A 20407-nucleotide genomic window follows, 5' to 3' on the forward strand; every position below is an offset into this window, starting at 1 on the left:
TCTAAACACTGCAGTCAGATTTGGGACTTGTTCTGTCAACTGCTTGGTACACAGAGCAGCAGAAACGCTCTACTTTGATTTATCCTTTTGAGGTAGATCAGCCTTGTAGTGATATTGTAGTTTTGTTCCTTAAAGATACAAAACAGCGTTTTCAGGGAAAAGTGGCTTTTTTTGTACGGGGGAAAAGGCCCCAGCGGTGCCCGGGCCACACAAAGGACCCGCCCGCCCCGCCGCGGCCCGGGCCTGTGAGGGCGGGCGTCTCTCGCGTTCCTATTGGCGGAGCGCGGTGACAGGCACGGGAAGGAGCCAATGGCAGCCGGGATTTCAAATCGGTGACCGCGTTCGCTACGGACGCCATTGGCTCGGCGCGCGCGGGGTCCCGCCCGCGGGCCGCGGAGGGGCCCAGCGCAGGCGTTTAAAGATGGCGGCAGCGCGGAGTGCGGGACGGCGATCGTGAGGCGGCCGGACTCGCCCTCACCCGCAGCCCCGGCACAGGAGCGGCGGGGCCGCCGGGGATGGCCCAGGTGGGTGCGGGCCCCGCGGGGTGACGGGCGGGGCGGGCCCGCGCGGGCGCCAACCCCTCCGCCCCACAGGCCGCAGCGCCAGCGGGCCCGCCGCGCTCCCGCCGCCGGCCCGGAGCGGCCCCCGGGCGCGGAGCCCGGAGCAGCCGCTCCCCGAGCACCGACGTCCCCAGCGCTGGAAGGCGCCGCCCTGCCCGCCGGGCATTGCCGTGCGGCGCGTCCCCTGCGCCCGGCCTGAGCGGCCTCTGCTCAGAGCTGGTGTTTGGTTTTGTTGGGGATTTTTCTTGTGTGATTTTGTGTTTTGGGGGACTTTTTTGTCGTTCCCCGCCTACCCTGCTCGCCTCGCCGTGGGATTGCGTTGGGGGTTGTGAAGGGAAGGCAAGGCCGTGCCTGTGCCCGCGGCCCCGCCTGGCCGGGCTGATGCGGGGCCGTGCCTCGGGGGTTCCGCCGCCCGCAGCCCTTTGTACGGGGCCGGGAGCGCGGCTCGGCCCCGCAGCGGAGTTGGGAAGAAAAGGCACGACGTGTGTGCGGGCAAACGGGCACTCCTTTAGTTCTGGTGCACTGAAGGTAACGTGATGTCTGGTAATTCTCAGCATTCTTCCTAATGTGTTCTTTTTATTAATAGTAAATTATCTCCTTCAATCTCTGTAAGGTTAATGCTCCCAACTTTCTTCATTTTTTTTAAATTTTTTTTTAATCTTTTTTTGGTTGGAAATAGTTCCTTCTTTTGTACCTCCTTTCCTTAAGCTTTGGGTTTGTCTGCAAAGTTTGTTTGCCTGCTGAGACCTGAATACCCAGGCGTTGCGCGACCATAAACTGGAATTGGGTGAACACATTCAGTTTTCTTTATTCCGTTAGAGGTCTTGGAACTAGATCTTTTTTGTTTTGTGATTTGAGAGATTGTTCTGTTTGGGTAATTAAACTTGGGGGCTCCTATTTTTAATTCTGGATGAGGAGTTGGGTCGCTAGGCACCGCCTTCTGATTATCAAGGTTGTTTTGCTTCTTTAGAGAAAGAGAAGGGGTTTTGGTTCCTTATGTCTGTTGTTTTTCTTTTCAAGTAAGAAGCTTACATATAATGGGAAAGGAAGACTATATTTTCTGTTTTCTAGGCTCTGATTTTCGTCTTTTGTAAATCAATTTCTTGTCTTACATAATTAATCAAGCCATCTAAATCATGCCAGAACACTGCTCAAGCTCTAAAAGCAACTGTTGTTTTGCCGTTTCTGAGGATAGCTTTCCAAAATTATGTTCTCTGTTCGTTCTGAAATGGAATGAAGTGTTAGGAACTAGAGAAGTTACTGAGCCTTGTCTGTATTTGCACTGATAATATGATTGTTGGGTTCTGGCTCCATTTTCTTAACCATCCTTGGTTAACTGACTTGCACAAAGTGCTTGTTTCTTTCAGAATCTTTCTACACTACAGCTCATAATAAGGAGAACTGAATTCTTACATGTAGTATTATCTTAAAGCACATTTTCTTTTGGTATTTTCTGTTCTGGTTTAAAGAAAATAAATTCTGTCTCTTCAGGTTTTGTTTTGGATTTGTGGGTTTTCTTTTTAGCAGTGGTAATAAATAGGATTAACTTATTTCTAGAGTTGTATGTGTTGAAAAGACACATTAGGTATTCATAAAAAGAAGGTAGATGACTGAGAGTGGGAAATTAATTTGATATAGGTTAATGGATCAGCACCTGAGTTGCCATTTAGGGCTGGAGGATGAGGCGGAGGATTTGTATTTGGTTAGCAAATAAGGAGAGTTTCCTTTGAGCCACTCTTCATTTTGGGGTTCACTGAATGTGAAGTGAGCAGTCTCTGACACAGTTTCTTTTCAAAAGTGACTTTTTGAAGAGAGAATTTGTGGTATGCTGTTCCTTGCTGCAGCTACGTGTATTAGTAAAGAAAATATGTTCTTTATTAAATTCTTTTCTAGACTGCTGATCTGCTGTTACAGAAAGGAATTTTTCTTTGCGTTTGGGTGATGCTAAAATTTCCAAATTTTAAGATTCTGGGGTTCTTTTCTGTCTTGAAAAAGGATACCCTTTTTTCTTTGTGTTTTTTCTCCCTTTCCTTTTTTGTCTGATTGTGGGACTGGGCAGTGGTACTTACTAAGCAAAGTAGATTTGGTTTTTTCCTTTTGGCATTTAAAGGACATCTGTAAGACAATGAGGCTAAGATTACTCTGCTTTCTTTGGGACCTGTGCAGTTTGCTATATTACATTTATATGCTCCCCAGTATCTGCATTGTTTAGTTTACTTTGTGGCATGAAACTTTTTTAAACGATTAGCTAAAGTAAGAGTAAGGAGTTAAAATTGTGGAAATTCCATGTGCTTGTAATCTGCAGAACATGAGCTGTGCACTCACATTTTCAGTGTTTGTACTGCCTGCTGCAGCTGCCAGTGGTGTTTGTCTCTTCGGAAGGAATGAATCCTTATGGAAATAGTTAATGGAACTTCGTGGAGCCTTGGAGAATAAAATGTTATTTCAGGACAATTCCGTGAAGAATCACAAAAGGAAACTGACTTATGTTATGATGTAACTTGGTATGCTGAGCCTTTTTGTGTGTGGCTGTTATATTCCCTTTTCTAAGGCACATTTGGCTGTTTGTTACCTACAAGCTCATCTAACTCATCCTTTTGCCTTTTCTCCCTTCTGTCTCTTCAAATACCTGATAGCTCAGTGGTTTTGTTGCTTTGTTTTTGTTTTTTTTTTTTGGGGTTTTTTTTTTTTTGTTGTTGTTGTTTTTTTCTTTCCCAGCCCCTGATATAAAGGGCATATTGTAATGTCAGCTGGCAGGGAAGTAGATGGGAATTGGACTTGTGTTCCACTTGTTCTGCCTTGCTTTTTGTGGCTTTTAGGCAGGTATTGTAACCCACTGTAACTGTAGAGCTACTGTTACCTATACTCAAAAGAGAGAAAAAAACCCTTGCAACAGTGTTAGAATAGTAACAACAGACCTTTCTTTGGAAACCTCCAGGTGTCTGGTCATGATGGCACACCTGGCACCAGATTTCTGCTATTATAAGGTTAATTAATTAGGGTATCTAACAGGTACACCCAGGAGATTCAGTTGCCCTTGTAACCCATCCCTGGGTCCAAGGGGTCTCTGCCCACTTCTTATTATGTCTTATTGTAGGTCCCCTGCTTAGAATAAGACTAAACAATATACCAGGAATGTGTTTAGAAGGTCTTATTGCTCTAAAGTCTAAGTGGGAAAAGTACCAGAGTTAATTAAGGAGCTATATAACTCTATAGTAGTAGTCTACAGAGCTGCAAATATATGAAAAACATATAAAAAGCAAAAATCTTTTTGGCATTACTACCAGCCTGTTATTTTACCCTAGAGATGTGGCAGGTTCATGGCTAGAAATGGAAAAAGCTCATTTGAACCCATTTTGGTCTAGTACTTTTCCTGAGCCAGTGTGTGCTGAGGAGCAGAAAATCCCTGGCTGTCATTTGCTGTTCATCGTTCAGCTATTCATGGTTTCACAGCCAGCAAGAAAGGGAAGACAACAAGAATATAATTGTTACCAGTGCTTGAATAGAATAACAAGACATCTTTCCTGCAAAGAGCAGAGATGTTGTATCAGTGAACTGCCTGAGCTGGGCAGGTAAAGGTTAAGTATTATTTTGACATTGGTGGTGGTAAAACCCTTCAGCATAGGAGCAGGACATGTATCGGGGGTCTGGAAGTGGCATTGAGGATCATGTCGTAGCCTTGTCAAAACTAAGTCTTTGTCAGGATGAGGAAGCTCCTTGAACACAAGGGAAGGGTTTGCTCTTTCAAATTCTAGAATGCTGACTTCAGTATTCCATTTCTGTGTGAATTCTGCTTGCTCTTTTCAAGAGGCTTTAGATGACTCTTTAAGATGGAAAAATTAGATGACTTAGGCATTTAGTTTCCAGGAGTTACTGAACACATGCTGTGACTTTTGATTCTTTTGTTCAGAATTAAGACACTTAGGATTTACTGTGAAGAATGTAAAAATTTGTCATTCTTTTTTACTTTTTTAATCTGAAGATGAGGAAATTTATAGACAAATTTCTCTCTAGGGGTGTTCTCTACATTATACATTCCAGAACCTGTTGAAAGATGAAGGAATTGTTCATTGCTGAGGTCATTGTATTTAGGTCATCTTGTAGGATGGAATGGAATTAGATATATAGAATTGATTGTCTTACTGGTGAATGAACCATTTTTCAATCTGAGAATTAATGTGTTGGTATCAGAGAAGATGGGATTATTTTAGAGTTCTTACCAGTTTTTCTCCTTAGTAATTTTATAATGCATGTCAAACTCGGCATGTTGGATGTGTCACAATTCTGAGTAGGTTTAAAAAACGCTACACGCTTCAAAAAAACACCACAAAATATGAATTCCTCTGCTGCCCCAGCAAAATTTGCTTTGTTGCCATACTAGAGTTTGCTCTATATTATGCTTTCTTCCAGCTTCCAGGTAGGTAACTGCTGTATTTTGCTGAATTTTAATTGATCCCATTACAGCTTCTGATTCCCAGCCTTGTGCCTTTCCCCAGTTGGTGTTTGGATATTGCTATTGGTTTGTTCTGCCTGGGCTGACACAGAGATACATGAGAGAATTACCCTTGGTTTCCCTAAGTCTCTCATGGCAGCCCAGACCTCCTGCCCTGTTGCCTTCAGTGTTACACAACAAGATGAGAGATCTTGGAGCTTGTCTTTCCAAAATACTTGGGAAGACATTCTCTGCTAGCTGGGAGTAATTTAAACAGAGCAGATTCAGCCAGCTGGCTCCTGGGGCAGAGTGACAGTGCTTTGTTTCTAGCTTGTAGGAAGATTGCAGCCTGGTTTGGGCTGGCATGGAGGGACTTGGAGAAATCAAAATAAGCAGGTAAGAAATGATCCTTCTTTTCCCCAGGTGCTTATGGTCCTGCACAGATGACAAAAGTATACTTGAAGAAGCCATCATGGACATGCTAGAAAGAACAACCTAATGTGAAAAATAAGCCTTAAACACTTCCCATGCCCTGTAAAATTTCCTAGAGGAATTGAATACTTTTTACAGGTTAAATTCCCTAAAACATAGGCTTCTAAATACCTTCCAAAATTAATTTAAAGTTTAATGCTGTGTATCTGAACCTGAATTCCTTGGCCATAATGAATAAATAGTTCTATAATAGTGCAAAAAAACAAGATGAAGTGTCTAATATCTGGTTATCTAGAGAGTAATTTTCTGTGATACTTTAGTAAATTGTGAGCTTTCAGAAATAGCTGATAACTTAAATTTCGAAAAGCCATTACCACAGTCTTTAAAATCTTGTTGGTTTTGCAGATTGTCTTAAACTGTAAGCTAATTATCCTTTCTGCTGTGCGGGTAAGTATGGCTTGAATACCAGCTTGTTTCAAATTATGGGAGAACTTCCTCAAAATACAGTTTTTAGTCTCATGCTTAATGCCCTGCCTGCTAACAAAGCAGAGATAATCAACTGATCATAAAGGCAACTGTGTTAGTAAATTCTTGTGCTGGTGTACAGCTCAAGAAATAAAACCACTCTAGTTTTGGCCTCATTCAAGATGGTATCTGGGTACCCTGCTTTTCTCACTGTAAAGGTGTCACTCTTCTACTTGAAATTATGCTAGAAGGAGTGACATGTTTTCTTTCTGCCTGGGATACTATTTCCATTTTTTTCCTGTGACAAGATTTTTTTTTTTTTTTTGTTTCCTCTTGTAGGTTGAAAGAAGAAAAGGAAACCAGCTTGTCCAGTGAAGATGCACTCTTAGTCTTCAGCTATTTAAGCTGAATGCATTGTGATTTCCAATAATTGAGACAGTGATTCTGAAAGCTGTCTACATTAATGAAAAGAACAATGTAGTCAGCTTAACTGAATCATCAGTGTTGCATATTGAATAGGACATGATAAAACAATCCTGATGGACTTATGCATGTTAGGAATATAGGGATAAACATTTATTAAAGCATTGTTTTTTTTAAAACAGTAGTTTTAAAAATGGAGAACTATGAAAATGTACCACCCCTCCCTAAAGAACCTGCAAGAGAATTGAATGTGGAGAATCACACTTGTCGCCCACCTCTGCCGCCCAACGAACAGCCTCCACCACCTCCCCTGCAAACGTCCAGTGACGCAGAGGTAATGGACGTTGGCTCTGGTGGTGATGGACAGTCAGATACCCCTGCTGGGGACACGCACAGTCTCTGCAGAACACAGCTGCTCACAAAGGGATCTGCCTGCTACAAAAGTCGTCTTATCATAGACCCCAACAGTAGCGACCAAAGCCCGAGAACTGCTCGTCACGCACCATCAGTTCGAAAGTTCACCCCAGATCTTAAGTTACTGAAGGATGTGAAGATTAGTGTTAGCTTTACAGAAAGCTGCAAAAGTAAAGACAGGAAAGTTCTGTACACTGGAGTTGAGCAGGATTATAAGGCAGACACAGAGTTTGGTGTTAATAATGTCAATGGGGATTTGCATGTTTGTCCTTTTGGTGGTAGTAATGGTAAAGCTGCAGGGATAGGGGGTGAAAGTGATGACAAGAAGGATGATGAAAATGATATTGATCAGGAAAAGAGAGTGGAATTTGCAGTTCTGGATGAGCTAGAAGACTTTACCGATAATTTGATGGAAATAGATGAAGAAGGAGGAGGGTTCACATCTAAAGCAATCGTTCAAAGAGATAAAGTGGATGAAGAAACCTTGAATTTCTCCTATGAGGTAAGTAAATCCACAGGTCTTTGCTGGGTAAGATGTTTCCAAGTGGCTAGAAAAAAATATGCAAAGTAATAATCTCTTCTAGAAGTGTGCAGTTCATGAGTCAAAGCCACAGAATTTTTAGAGACAGATCTTTGGATGAGAAACTGTAAACTATTTTAGTCAAACTTCTGAGTTGTGTTGCAGTTCTATAATTTTCTGTAAAAATAGCCTTTAGAAGTCTTCTCACACAATTGAAGTTAATTTTATCACAAACTTATTTTCTTATGTTTCAGTCTTATTACTGGAATCATTGGAAATTTCTAGTTTGTCTGCATGGAAGTGCATATAAAAAATGTTTGCTTTCTCTTTGCAAGGGAAAAGGGAGGCTGGTAGGCCCAGGAGGATAGTGTCTGATAAAGTCTCTTTCAGGATGACTTTGATAATGATGTGGATGCTCTGCTGGAGGAGGGCCTTCGAGCACCCAAGACAAGGAGACTAGATAATGAGAAATATGGTGGTGAAAGTGATCACCAGTCTGATGGAGAGACAAGCGTGCAGCCAATGATGACCAAAATTAAAACTGTACTGAAGAGTAAGTTAATGTGCATTTAATAACTGTAGGTCCTGTCTATGGCTCATGTCTGTAGAACAAAAGAATATCAAGAAGCAAAGTGTGGGACAGGTTTGTGTTAAATCGTTTATGTTTGAGAATTTTATTGTTGGAAGACTTCTTACTGTGAAATATGATTTTTCATATTCTTAAAACAGTTGATTTTTGCTTTTGATCTATTGTATGTATGTAATAAGAATATATTTTAATGTGTGGATTTGTGTAAAATAATGAGGTGAACAAGGGTGATCTGGGGCTTTTGTCTCTGGAAATTCTGGCCTTTTTCCTGCTTCAGTTACATAACTTCTGCTGTTGAAATTGCCCCATGTGAGGTCTCTATGAATGCAGTCTAGGTCAAGTTTAATAACTAAAAAAGTCAGTGGCTTACATTTATCCAATTTCATTGTGTTAGAAACTACTAATAAAGAAGAGCTGAGAACACAAATCCATCCAGAAGAATGTAATGGAAAATGTTCTGAATTAGAATTAAAATGTAAGCATGTACTAGAGGACTATTTAACAGCTTCACTGTATTCTGATAAAAAAAAACAAATAACTTTTTCTTCAAAAGTATAGTGACAGAGGATTGCCGGGAAACTTCCAGCAGATGAATAGTCTCTAATTTGTGATTTAGAGAGAGATGAGACCTTGGTTTAGAGATGAGCTCTTTGCTGCCTGTTTGGTTCTGTGAATCTGGTGGTATTTTGATGCAAATTTATTCCCGAGTGTCAAGTGAAAATATTTTAATGGAAAATGAAGTTGCTTCTAAAGCAACTGTGACTTTTCCAGTAAATACTTTCAATTGGTGCTTGTGGTATGTATAGAAAGACTGAAAAAAAGAGACTTCAGTGATGAAACAAACAAATCAGTCTGTATAAAAATAATTGCTGCTATTGCCTTTACTTGAGACTGTCATGGAATCTGTAATTTTGCAGGATTTAGTCTGGGTTAGAGGCATATACCTTGTTATTAAAACAATATCTCTCTACAAAACATTGGTAATCTTGTTTCAGTGACATTTTATTCTTTGGGACAGAAAAAGCAATAAATAAAAACCTGGGGTTTTTTTCTATTCTTCTAAGCAGTCTATCCAAGTTTAAAGCCATTATTTGCTTTAAAGGTCGTGGCCGCCCTCCTACAGAACCTTTGCCAGATGGATGGATCATGACATTCCATAATTCAGGCATTCCTGTATATCTGCACAGAGAATCTAGAGTTGTTACCTGGTCTAGACCTTATTTTTTGGGAACAGGAAGCATAAGGGTGAGAGCTGTCAATTTTTAAATACTTAACTAAGATTAAAGATTTAAATATGTTCCTCAAAGCAGTTGAATGTTTTTCTGCTTTGACAGGCTTGTTTCCAGTGCTTGAATTTACATCCTTGAAAAATAAAGTATTTTGTGTCTGAAAATCTGATATATTTTTTTCTTAGGTGCTTTTTTTTTCCTGTTTGGACAGTTAAAGTGAATGGGATCCTGTTTGGTGCCTACACTTTTCTAGTATGGCTGCAAAACTGGGGATTTATTGCACCATGACATATATCTAGGGATCATTTATTTGTAGCTATAAATTAGTCTGAGCTGTGGCTTATGGTCCACAGAAGTGCAGAAGTAAGGATATGACATTCTTGCACCCAAGGAATCTGCAGAAATTGGATTTAATGCAATGGGCTTATGCCTCAGGAAAGTTCAGTGGATTTTATGGAAGTATTTGCATGTAGCTGAACAGTTTGTAGTCTGGAGCTAAACCAGCAGGATTGTGTCAGTGTCACACAGTCACAGTGAAGGTCCCTCGGGAGTGACCCTGCTCAGCTCTTGAACAGAATGACTTTAGTGACCTAAGAGGAGCTTGAGCCTGTACTGAATACAAATAGCTTCCATGTTGCTTGCATCTTTTGGGTTTGAGTTTTGCTTTTGATGACCTTGAGATACTGAAACCTTTTGTATTATTTGTATTTGCAGAAACATGATCCTCCCCTTAGTAGCATTCCCTGCTTTCATTACAAAAAAATGAAGGAAAATGAGGAAAGGGAACAAAACAATGACATAACCCCAAATGGGGAAGTATCACCTGTAAAGCACCTAGATAAATCCTCAGAACTGGACTGCCAGACAGAAGAACCAGATTCCACTGCTGCTGATTCTGGGCCTTTAGATGACAAAGACCCTTCTGGGGGAGATGCAGCACAAGGAGCTTTGGGACAAGTTAAGGCCAAAGTTGAAGTATGTAAAGATGAATCTGTAGGTATGTATGGGAAGTAGAGTCTTTTCTTAACTTGAGTTGGGGTGATGGCATTTGGGAAATTTTATTCCAGACTTGGCTACTGAATTACAATCTTCCCTGAAACCCTGAGAATGCACATGGAAAGGTTTTACACAAAAAAAGTGAACATTTGGTAGTTCAATCCTGTAGACTTTAACTCAATATAAGAATCTGTTATGTCAGTGTGTTCATTTGCTGTTATCAGATGTATTCATGCGACTTCCTCAAGTAGGATTTTCTATGCGCTCTGAATTGTTTGAATTGTATCTGTTTTCAGGATGATCTCTTAAGATATATGATGTAGTTAAACGATATTTCTGTATTTGCACAAGTCTGGTAGACTAAGTCATGCAAATATAATTGCACTCATACAGAGGGGTGTGATACTTCATTATTTTATTTATGCAAATCTGATAGCCTCTACACAAAAAGTTGTCTTAAGGCACCATGCCAAAATCACCACCCAATGGAGAGGAAGCTGAAGATGCAGCTCATGTGTTACTTACCTCATCATACATACATACCTGAGAATTCCATCCATGTAAAATTTCTGCTGCTGAGAGTATTGGTATAGCTTATGGGCTGCCATTTGCCTTTGTAGTGCTCAGACATAAAACTTGTCCTTGTCATTATGTGTCATGTTCAGTCCAAAAACCATGCCAAAAGATATAAAAAAAGCCCCCAAATCATCAATATTTAGATGCAAAATTCAAGCCAGTAAGCACTTACTTTTCTACATGAAGTTCACTTGCCTCCCTTTAAGTAGGATCTGTTGTGTATTATTGAAAAAGATACTGAGTGATCGAGTACCAGCATGATTTGCATTTGGAATTCCTTGTGGAAGGAAACAATACCAGGAGCTTACTTTTGTTTGTTTACATCTATGGATGCTACTCTTTATTCTTGCTGATTATACTTTCAGACGATCTATAAAGGAGATGTACTGAAAGTGGGCAATCTTTTAGTACTCTGTATGTGAATTTAATGTGTTAAATTCTGCACAGAGGCTGCAGATACCCCTGGAGTTCATGGAACATCACTGTACAGTTTTTCATGGTACACTGCATAATAGGCAGCAACAGTTGGTTTGGCTTCAGGGAATTGAGGCTGAAAGTACAACTACTGTACTCACTGTGTACCTTGCTTCAGGTAAAGGGAAGGTGGTTAGATGTTGAAGCAGGACAATTACTAGTGTTTTATTGTAAATTGTGTTGGGTATTAAAGCTGGTTAGGGGTTAGTAAAATAATCAAGTGGCAGAATAAAATGGTGTGTTTTTTTGGTTTTGGGTTTGCACAGACATTTTGCATTTAAGTTCTCCTATTATAGTAAATTAGATTAAAGTTATTTCTGTTAATCCAAAACAACATCTTAACCTTTTGTTCGTAGTCTGAGAAAATAATTACAGCACGTTTAAAACAGTACAAACAGAGAATTAATACTTGTTCAGTGGTGAAGCAGAGAGAGTAACTCTGTTGTGTTTCTCAGATCTGGAAGATTTCAGACGCTATCTCGAAAAGCGCTTTGACTTTGAACAAGTGACGGTAAAAAAGTTCCGGACCTGGGCCGAGCGCCGCCAGTTCAATCGGGAGATGAAGCGGAAGCAGGCGGAGTCCGAGCGGCCCATCCTGCCCGCCAACCAGAAACTCATCACCCTGTCTGTGCAGGATGCACCTATAAAGAAAGGTGAGCTGGTCTAGCTGGAGATCAGACAGGCTGTGTTGAAGACCAACTGCAGCTCTGAGCTTGACTGAAAATAAAAAAATCCTGTAATAAGTCCACTTAATTCCTGATCTGGTATTTCATATTCTTTGACCCATCGTATATTACATAGGAAAGGAAAAATGCTGTCAAAATATACTTCCTATTCAAAAGACTAATTTTTTTAAAAAAAGAAAATGCGTATTTAAGGTTACAGTCCTAGTAAGTAATGCCTACCTTCAGCACTTTTACTGCTGAGTGTTGCTCATATTGATTTTTTTGTAACAGAAATTATCTTTCAAAGACTGGAACTAATGAGCTTCTTCCCTTCCTCCTATCTTTTTTACAGAGTTTGTCATTAATCCCAATGGGAAGTCTGAAGTTTGCATCTTGCATGAATATATGCAACGAGTCCTAAAGGTTCGCCCTGTTTACAATTTCTTTGAATGTGGTAAGTCTGTTTCCTTAAACAACTCTATCCTGGTCTTGATGCTTAACCAAGAAGCCAAAGATGTTGCATATATGAAAAGCAGAACTGGAATCAGATTAACGTTGGGGTTTTTTTCCCCAAGTTATCTAATGTACATTCCATTAATTCTTGCTTTTCTTGTTAGTTTGTGGGGTTTTTTTGAGTGTACTTTATAATTATTCAGAGTTATGCTATTCCTGTATATGCAGTATATCATACAACTGAAATTTCTATATCAGAGTGTGTAGTTTTTGTATTCACACCATGATGCAAAAAATTTGGAATTAGTATTTGAGTTCTCACAGATTACCAGTGGTCTCTTAAAATCTGTAAGCTCTTTATTTGGAAGAGTGAAGTATATGGTGGTAAGAAAACTCTGTTAGTTAAACAACTTTTCAGTCTTCATGAAGAATAAACAATTTTCATCCCTCTTGAAGCTAAAATGAAGAAAACAATCTTGATAGTGGTGATATTTAGTGTACATTAGGAGTTCCAGAAAGCTTTCTTTACTTTCCTCCTCCATTTCCAGAGAACCCAAGTGAACCTTTTGGAGCCTCAGTGATTATTGATGGAGTAACTTATGGGGCAGGAACTGCCAGCAGTAAAAAACTTGCCAAGAATAAAGCTGGTAATGTTTTTTTATTTCTCAGTACCAACTGTTGAATTGTTTCTGTTTGCTTTTTGTACCATTCTGGTGTTCCAAAGGCCATAGTGACTCAGTACAGGGGTTTGGCTGTAAGAACTAGGGGGTGATAATAACTCTTTCATTTTTGGTCTTAAAGGCTCTATGTCACCTCTAAAATGAGACTAGGATATTTTTCCTTTTGTAGGCACTTAAAAAGTAGTTTCTTATTTTAATAAGTTATCAGGCTTTAATTTTCAAGCTGAACTAGTAGAACTTTTTTTCCTTTGAAAAGTGTGAGTAAATGTCTTACCAGAAGAAAATGCCTGACAATTTGTAGATTAGATGTTTTTGTTTAAAATAAACCTAATAAAGATGTTTAATCACTTCTGCAGCTCGAGCTACACTGGAAATCCTTATTCCTGACTTTGTTAAACAGACCTCCGAGGAGAAGCCCAAAGACAGTCAAGAACTTGAGGTACTGAGCTCATGCTTCCTGGCTGGCATAATTTAAGTTTGTTTTTAAAACACTGCACATTTATTATCAGAAACGTTACTGAAAATTATTAAGGTTGTTTTCTCAGTCAAATGGAAGTGCAAAATCCTCCATTTAGAGCAAGACTTAGGGCGAAGAAAATACTTGTTTTTCTATTTTAATAGATCAGAAAATTTGCTCATGCAGAGAACTGGTTCTTTATTGACCATCAGGTCACTTACTGAACTCCTGAGATGTTCCAAGGCAGCAGACTGCCTGTACTGCCCTGCCTTCCAGAATCCTCTGTTTGATGCCAGTAAATGTTCAGAGCTAGGTGCTGTTTGGTTTTGTGTGATCATCTCAGGATACCAAGTAAGAAGTAAAAGTGCTCAGGCTTCTGAGATGTTTTTATTACCACAAGTTAAATCCCATAGTTGGGCCAGTGACATTTGAGAACATCAAAGGAAGAAATTCTTTAAGAGGACAGTTGTGCTATATGCTCAGGTACTAGGATAATTAAATAGCTCATTGATCAGTGATACCATCAGTAAAGGAGTAAAGGAAAACTAATTGATCAGCCTGAAAGAAATGTTTTCTAAAATGAAGTAAGATACAGGAGTAGTTTGTAGCCTTGCTTTAACTTAGAACTGTATTGTATACCTTGCACTACTGAAATGGTCATTAAGGAAATGCAGACAATTTTTTCCATTCTTTTAAAATAAAATAGCAAATGTGCCAATAGCTGTTATGTTCTCTTTTAGTAAACCACATTTTGGTAAATAGTTTCATAATTTGCTAAAATAACCTTGTCCTGATGGAGAAATTATGATAAAGAATTAATGAGATTGTCATTTTTATGTACACATTGAATAATGTAAGATTTGAGTTAAAATTTTTGTCTGCAAATGTTTGATTAGGTGTGACAGTTTTAATGATACTGCTTTTAGCTATTATGGATTTAAAAACACTTTTTAAAGTACTAAGCACAGAGCAACAGAATTGGTTTAATGTAGCAAAGGAGAAATCAAGGTTAAGGACACTATTAGAGTTTTACGTGCACAAAGCACAATAACCCTTTTCAATTCCTTTGCAGTATTTTAACCATATCAGTATTGAGGACTCACGGGTATATGAACTCACCAGTAAAGCTGGACTCCTGTCTCCATATCAGATTCTCCATGAGTGCCTTAAAAGGTAAGGCTGCAGCATGGGGCCCCGTGTGTGGAGTGAGGTGCTGGCTCAGGACTGGCTCTTGGCTTGTTGCTGCTGTTTGTCAGTGACTCTGCCTGAGCTGCTGAGCTCCCTGGCCTGTGAGACATCTGGTGGGGCTGACCTGGTTAACTCCAACTCCTCTTTAATTCACATTTGCTGGTTTATGCCTCTTTGGAGATCAGGATGTAGTTGTTGGACAAATGTATTTGGTTTCCTCTCGTACAGGGTTGCTTTTTCATTTAACTCAAGTTACTGATGAAAAAAACCTGTTAATTAATCTAATTTCATTGCAGTGATTGTCCAAGATGGTAACTGTGGCCACTTCACTTGGTTGTAGTTTTACTTAGTATGTGATCTTTATTGTGTTTGTGCTTAAGAAACCACGGAATGGGTGATACATCCATAAAGTTTGAAGTGATTCCTGGGAAAAATCAGAAGAGTGAATATGTCATGACTTGTGGCAAGCACACAGTGCGAGGCTGGTGTAAGTACAATAATTGGTGTGATGTGTGAATCTGTTCTTCCTCTCTTCCTGTCTCTTTTGCTGTCCATTCTGAGGGTGCTTGTTTAGCCACCAAGCCTGTTGTGTGCTTGTCATGCTCTTCTCTGGTATCTCAGTTTTGTCTAACTCAAGGGAATATTTGTGGTTATCACCACATAATGTGCTGGTATTTACACACTGCCATGGTTATTTTTACAGGCAAAAATAAAAGAGTAGGGAAGCAATTGGCTTCTCAGAAAATCCTTCAGCTACTGCATCCACATGTGAAAAACTGGGGCTCTCTCTTGCGAATGTATGGCAGAGAGAATAGCAAGCTGGTTAAACAGGTGAGCAGGCTTTTGTTAGAGTATAACCTACTCTGTAACTGGAGTTTTGCTTCTGGATTTTCCTTAAAGTTTTTGTTACAACAAAACTTTAAGGTGCTTGGATTTCATTGACAGTAATAATTGTTTAATACTACAATTTCCATGTCAAAATTAAAAGTCCTGTTTAACTAACTCATAGAAGTAGATGTTCCTACTTAAGGAGCTAAACTAATTACAGACTAAACTACAGAAATACAACAAACTGAACTTTGCTCCATGTACATTAATGTTTTTTCATAAAAAGTTGATCAGTTATTGCTCATGATTCTATTGAATAGGAAACCTCTGATAGAAGTGTGATAGAACTTCAGCAGTATGCCAAAAAGAACAAGCCAAATCTGCACATCCTGAACAAGTTACAGGAAGAAATGAAAAAACTGGCACAGGAAAGAGTGAGTATATATTCTCATGTATTTACAAACTGCATGAATGTCATGGCGTCACGTGTACCAGTGATTAGGGCTTTTTGGCTTACTTTACACAGTATTTTAAGTAAAGAGAGCTCTTTAAAATTTGATTGGGGATCTACTTCCAGAGAGATTGCCATACTGTCTTTTAAACTGGTTCATAACTTGATTGTACCTACTTCTATACATTTATTTTTAACATTAGCCCGAGTTAGCCTCTTGCAAAAATTGACAGGAGTTTGGCTAAAATGGTTCAGAATTGTAACTGGTTTATGATTCTGTTCTCTTCATGACTGTGTGGTGGGGACTGTTTTGTATTTTTTAGGAGGAAACCAGAAAGAAACCCAAGATGACAATAGTGGAATCAGCTCAACCTGGTAGTGAACCTCTCTGTACTGTTGATGTTTAATGAGAAAATGTGCAAGTGGGGAGCAATAACACAAATGGAGGAACTAGATCTTCAACAACTATTCAAAAATTGTTTGCTGCAGAATGCAAGATAACTTTTAAAATCCAAGCTGCTTCAGTTATGCATTGTTCGTTTTGCATCATCAGGGCAATATTACTTTTTCCTAGTTTCTTTTTCTTTGTTTTTTTTTTTCCTCGTTTAATACCTCTGAGATATGTATGTTTAAAGAATTGATCATAAAGATCTCTACTGGGGCAAATGCACAGAGGACAGGCATGTTCACACAGGATAAAACCAATCAAGCACTTTCTCCTGGAAAGCCATCCATGTTGATTGAAATGGATGTATTTTAAGTATGAAATTCAGAATATCTGTGTACAGGTTGAAGCTGATATTATATATATACACATTCATATATATGTATATATAACAGAAGTAAGTATATGTACATCTTCTTGTATGAACATGCCTAAAACTATTTTTGTGAAAAATTTTGTTGCATTTCAGCACATAATAATATGCACTGATAAGACACTTTGGTGACAAATACAGGAAAATGATGAGCAATGTTCCTAATGCCATAGGATTAGGCCAGTAACGCTGTTTCTTTTTGTCTTGTTCCTTGTCTCCTGCCAGGCCTAGTTATTTGAGATTAAGAGGATGCAGATTTTGTTATTACTTGAAAAGAACAAGAATACCTGGTAGTGTTAAAAGGTTGGAGATTCAAAATTATTGGGGTTTATTTTAAATGAAAAGAGCCTGTGTTAGTTTACAGATCAGTTGAACAGGGAAAATATGGCCCCACTTACATTATTAAAATAAAAACTGTAATTTGAAAGGCTATTTTCAAAGCTTGGAGCCAAAATGCAGCTGATGATGGTTGATAGTCTGAAAATACTTTGCCAATGACTTTCCACTCCCTTTTCCCAGCAATAAAACAATTTCTCATTTGTTTGGTGTCAGATTGCATCTGACTTGATCAGTTAAGTCTTAATTAATTTGCACCATAAAAGCAAAGACTTTAGGAAAAAAAATCAAACATAACTCTTAAGTCTGACTGCAGCAATTTAGATTTTTAAGAAGTTTGTTTTTACTTTTTTTAATTACATTTTTAGTTTTGAAAGGAAGTGTGTAACTTCTGCAATGAAAATTAGAATGTAGACTTGGAATATGGCCTAGAATAATAAGTAGAATGAGACCATAACCAGTTATACTCATAAATAAGAAAATCACAAATATGCAACTAAGCTAAAATACAATCCTGGCAAACAGGCAGTACTCACTGTGTCATCTGAGGGTTTACTAAGCCAAGCACAAAAGAAATAGTGTAGCTGTGTGAAAGCACTGCTTTGTGGATTTCACACGGGGTTCACTGGGTGACTGCAGGAACTCTTCTCTTGCAACCAGTTTTTGGTTTGGTCTTAAAGAAGAGAGCAAAAGCCAAGCTGGTGGCAGGGCTGCAGTGATTTATCCAGGAGCTGCACTGCTCCACTTTTACACTCCTGCTCCTGTTTGGAATGAAAGGTCAGTTCTCTGTACCTGCTGCAGCTCCTGGTACTTACATTGACATTGATCTGGGGGCTTGAGGGTGTTTTGTTTTGTTTTGTTTTTAATCTGATTTTGGTGTGGTTTTGTTTTTTAATTTATCATGTTACTTAGAGAGTGCTGCAGTATATTGAATTTAGTGCCTACTGGATTTTAAAAATGTTGGCATCAGTATTGTAAGGCCTCCTTTTAACATCACACATCACACGTTACTTTGGAAATATGTGGATTTTAATTTATATTTCACTAATGTTCTCTAATGTATTGCATATAATGGTAAACAGGAAGAGTCATAGAGTCTTACCTGTTTCTCTGTTTAAATGATGTGCTTGGAGGTCTCTGCAAATATGAATCCACCCATTTTTTACTATTATATTTAGTTTTTTAGTTCCATGAGTTGTAATCCTGTTACAACAGGATACGGGTAGTTGGAAGACAATATATAAACTATTATTTAAAGAAGTGGCCTGTCTAAAAAAAAAAAAGAAAAACACAAAAAAACACTGCCTCTGCTTTTTTTTTTTGTATAGCTTTAATAAATCTCCATGTTTTGAAGGGTATATAATATTGGTGCAGTAGTGACAAGCAGTGATTGCTGTTTGTCTCTTTTCATTGTTTTTATTGGGACTTTTCTGTTTTCATAAAGATAGGGCTTTTATCTTCTATGCCTAAATGTATTACTCTTAGATAGGTTTTATTTCAGCTTGTGTTTTCAGCAGAAAAATCTGTACTTGGATGCCACTGTAAAAGACAAATCACCCTTGTAGATCTTTTTATTTTTCTGAAATCAGAATGTCAATGCATTTGCAGGTCACCTGCAGAATATCCATAGATGCCTCACTTACCGATTTGTTTTCATTAATTTTAAGAGGATTGCTGTATTACCTCAGTCTGCCACTATCAGAATCACAAGGTGACCATTGCCCTTAATTGAAACACCCAGAGATTTCATTGTGAACCAAAGCCTAGAAAGTATATTATGCATTCTAAACAAAAACAAATGTCAAAAGATGGTATTAGACCTTGCTGCAGCCTTTAACTGGAGAGATGTCCAGAAAATAGCGCAATAACTGCTGGAACAAACAACGTAACTGCTGTTTATGTCATTGTGAAGTATTCTTGTGTTTTAATGTTTACTATTGTTTGGAGTGTAACAGTCTTGCATTTGCACATAAGCACGAGCTGCTGTGATAGAGGATAGACCATTGCATTAACTTCAGCTTCTGCATGAACACTTACAGTGTGATTCAAGATGTATCCTAAACTTGTCTTGTAACTCTTGTGTGTTTTCTAGGTAATCGGCTGTAAAGGTTTAGATCTGATTGTATGAATGCATAAAACTGCTGCTTTTGTCACTGATCCTTGTTATTTATCCCTTCTATATCCAGGGGAAGATGGGTATTTTTATAGGGATGGAGTGTATTTTTAAGAACTGTTCCATCCTTTGGGGATTAGACAGATTTTGCTTTGCATATTATGTGCTTCTCGACAAAAGTGTGGTATATTGACTTTAAGGATTAAATTCATGTGCATTCAAATCTTCATGGTACTGACAGAAAACTTACTGTGATTTCCGGTGACTAGTCAGATGCTACCTACTGAAACACCAGTCATCAGCTTTCTAAAACATATTTATTAGACAAAACTGAATTAGTTGGGTACTCAGAACTTTGGAAAAACAATTATGCGTAAACTTAACTGTTGTATGTAAACTTCCATTCTCCTGTGATGCTGTTAGGCTTTATACCAATAATATTTGTAACATCCAAGTATTTAAAAGCATCATGATTATCTTATTCATTCACGAAACTGTACTTTGGTTCTGGAGTGAAATTCAGGAAGTGATAGCCTCCTAACTTTGTGGGAAGAAGTGTGAAGTGCAAGAAGCCATGCTGTTATTAACCAAATAAAATTATCGGTGACAGTATTTCAATGTGTATCCGAGAACATGGGAAAACAAAACAAAGTTCATCCTTATTGCCCCAGCAGGTAACAATGGTTGCTGTTTTCAGTTGTGTTGGGTGCAGTTGCTTGGTGCCAGTGCTAAATTGGTACAACTATAAAGCCTCATTTTCACTGAGCCTCTGCTTGCTTTTTTTCTGCACAATCATGTAATCCTCTGTGTTTGGTCTTTGAGTACTACATGTGTATTTTTCAGACAATTAGTTTCGAGCAATAAAGTTTGATATTATAAAATGTGCCAGTGTGGTCAGTATTATGATAGTGTAAGCATATCTAGAGAAAGGAACTCCTGTTCTTCAAGTACTCTAGGTATTTTTAAAGAGAAATTAGATCAGTGCAGCCTCATTGATAATAGAAATATAATCACTTTTTTGGTGAGGAATTGAATGTTTATGAAGTTAAACACTTGGAATGAAATTAAGTTACCTTTTTTTGAATTGGGGTTTGTATTTTTATTCAAACCGTGGCAAGGCTGGAAATGTTACAACTCAACGTGCTGGTTTTGGTACCTGTTTGGTGCAGGTACCAAACCCTGGAAACGTGTGGTATCAGCACAGCCATGGGCTGTAGTAGAACTTTTGTGTTGGTGTTAGGCCATATTACATGTATATTAGAAGGAAGTTGAGATTTCATGTGTTCTCTCCTTCCAAGAGTGCTGCTG

At 38.7% G+C, this 20407-nt stretch overlaps 1 protein-coding gene across 1 annotated transcript; it reads left to right on the plus strand.

Moving 5' to 3' along the window:
- The first annotated feature begins 383 nt into the window (after positions 1-383).
- DGCR8 (DGCR8 microprocessor complex subunit) lies at positions 384-19980 on the plus strand. Its single transcript, XM_021544502.3, has 14 exons — positions 384-524; positions 6229-7228; positions 7637-7799; positions 8938-9080; positions 9779-10061; positions 11566-11763; positions 12128-12229; positions 12777-12875; positions 13265-13347; positions 14438-14538; positions 14934-15040; positions 15257-15384; positions 15702-15815; positions 16156-19980. The coding sequence occupies exons 2-14, from the start codon at positions 6506-6508 to the stop codon at positions 16237-16239; spliced, it is 2328 nt and encodes a 775-aa protein (XP_021400177.2). The 5' UTR covers positions 384-524; positions 6229-6505; the 3' UTR covers positions 16240-19980.
- Positions 19981-20407: the final 427 nt, after the last annotated feature.

This window comes from Lonchura striata, chromosome 18 (assembly GCF_046129695.1).
Source record: "Lonchura striata isolate bLonStr1 chromosome 18, bLonStr1.mat, whole genome shotgun sequence".
NCBI lineage: Eukaryota > Metazoa > Chordata > Aves > Passeriformes > Estrildidae > Lonchura > Lonchura striata.

Excerpts from the sequence above, each read along its gene's own strand:
- DGCR8 (XM_021544502.3), top strand. The coding sequence starts at position 6,506 with ATGGAGAACTATGAAAATGTACCACCCCTCCCTAAAGAACCTGCAAGA. Across the intron at positions 7,229-7,636 it reads CCTTGAATTTCTCCTATGAG|GATGACTTTGATAATGATGT; the intron begins GTAAGTAAATCC and ends AGTCTCTTTCAG. Across the intron at positions 15,385-15,701 it reads ATAGCAAGCTGGTTAAACAG|GAAACCTCTGATAGAAGTGT; the intron begins GTGAGCAGGCTT and ends TCTATTGAATAG.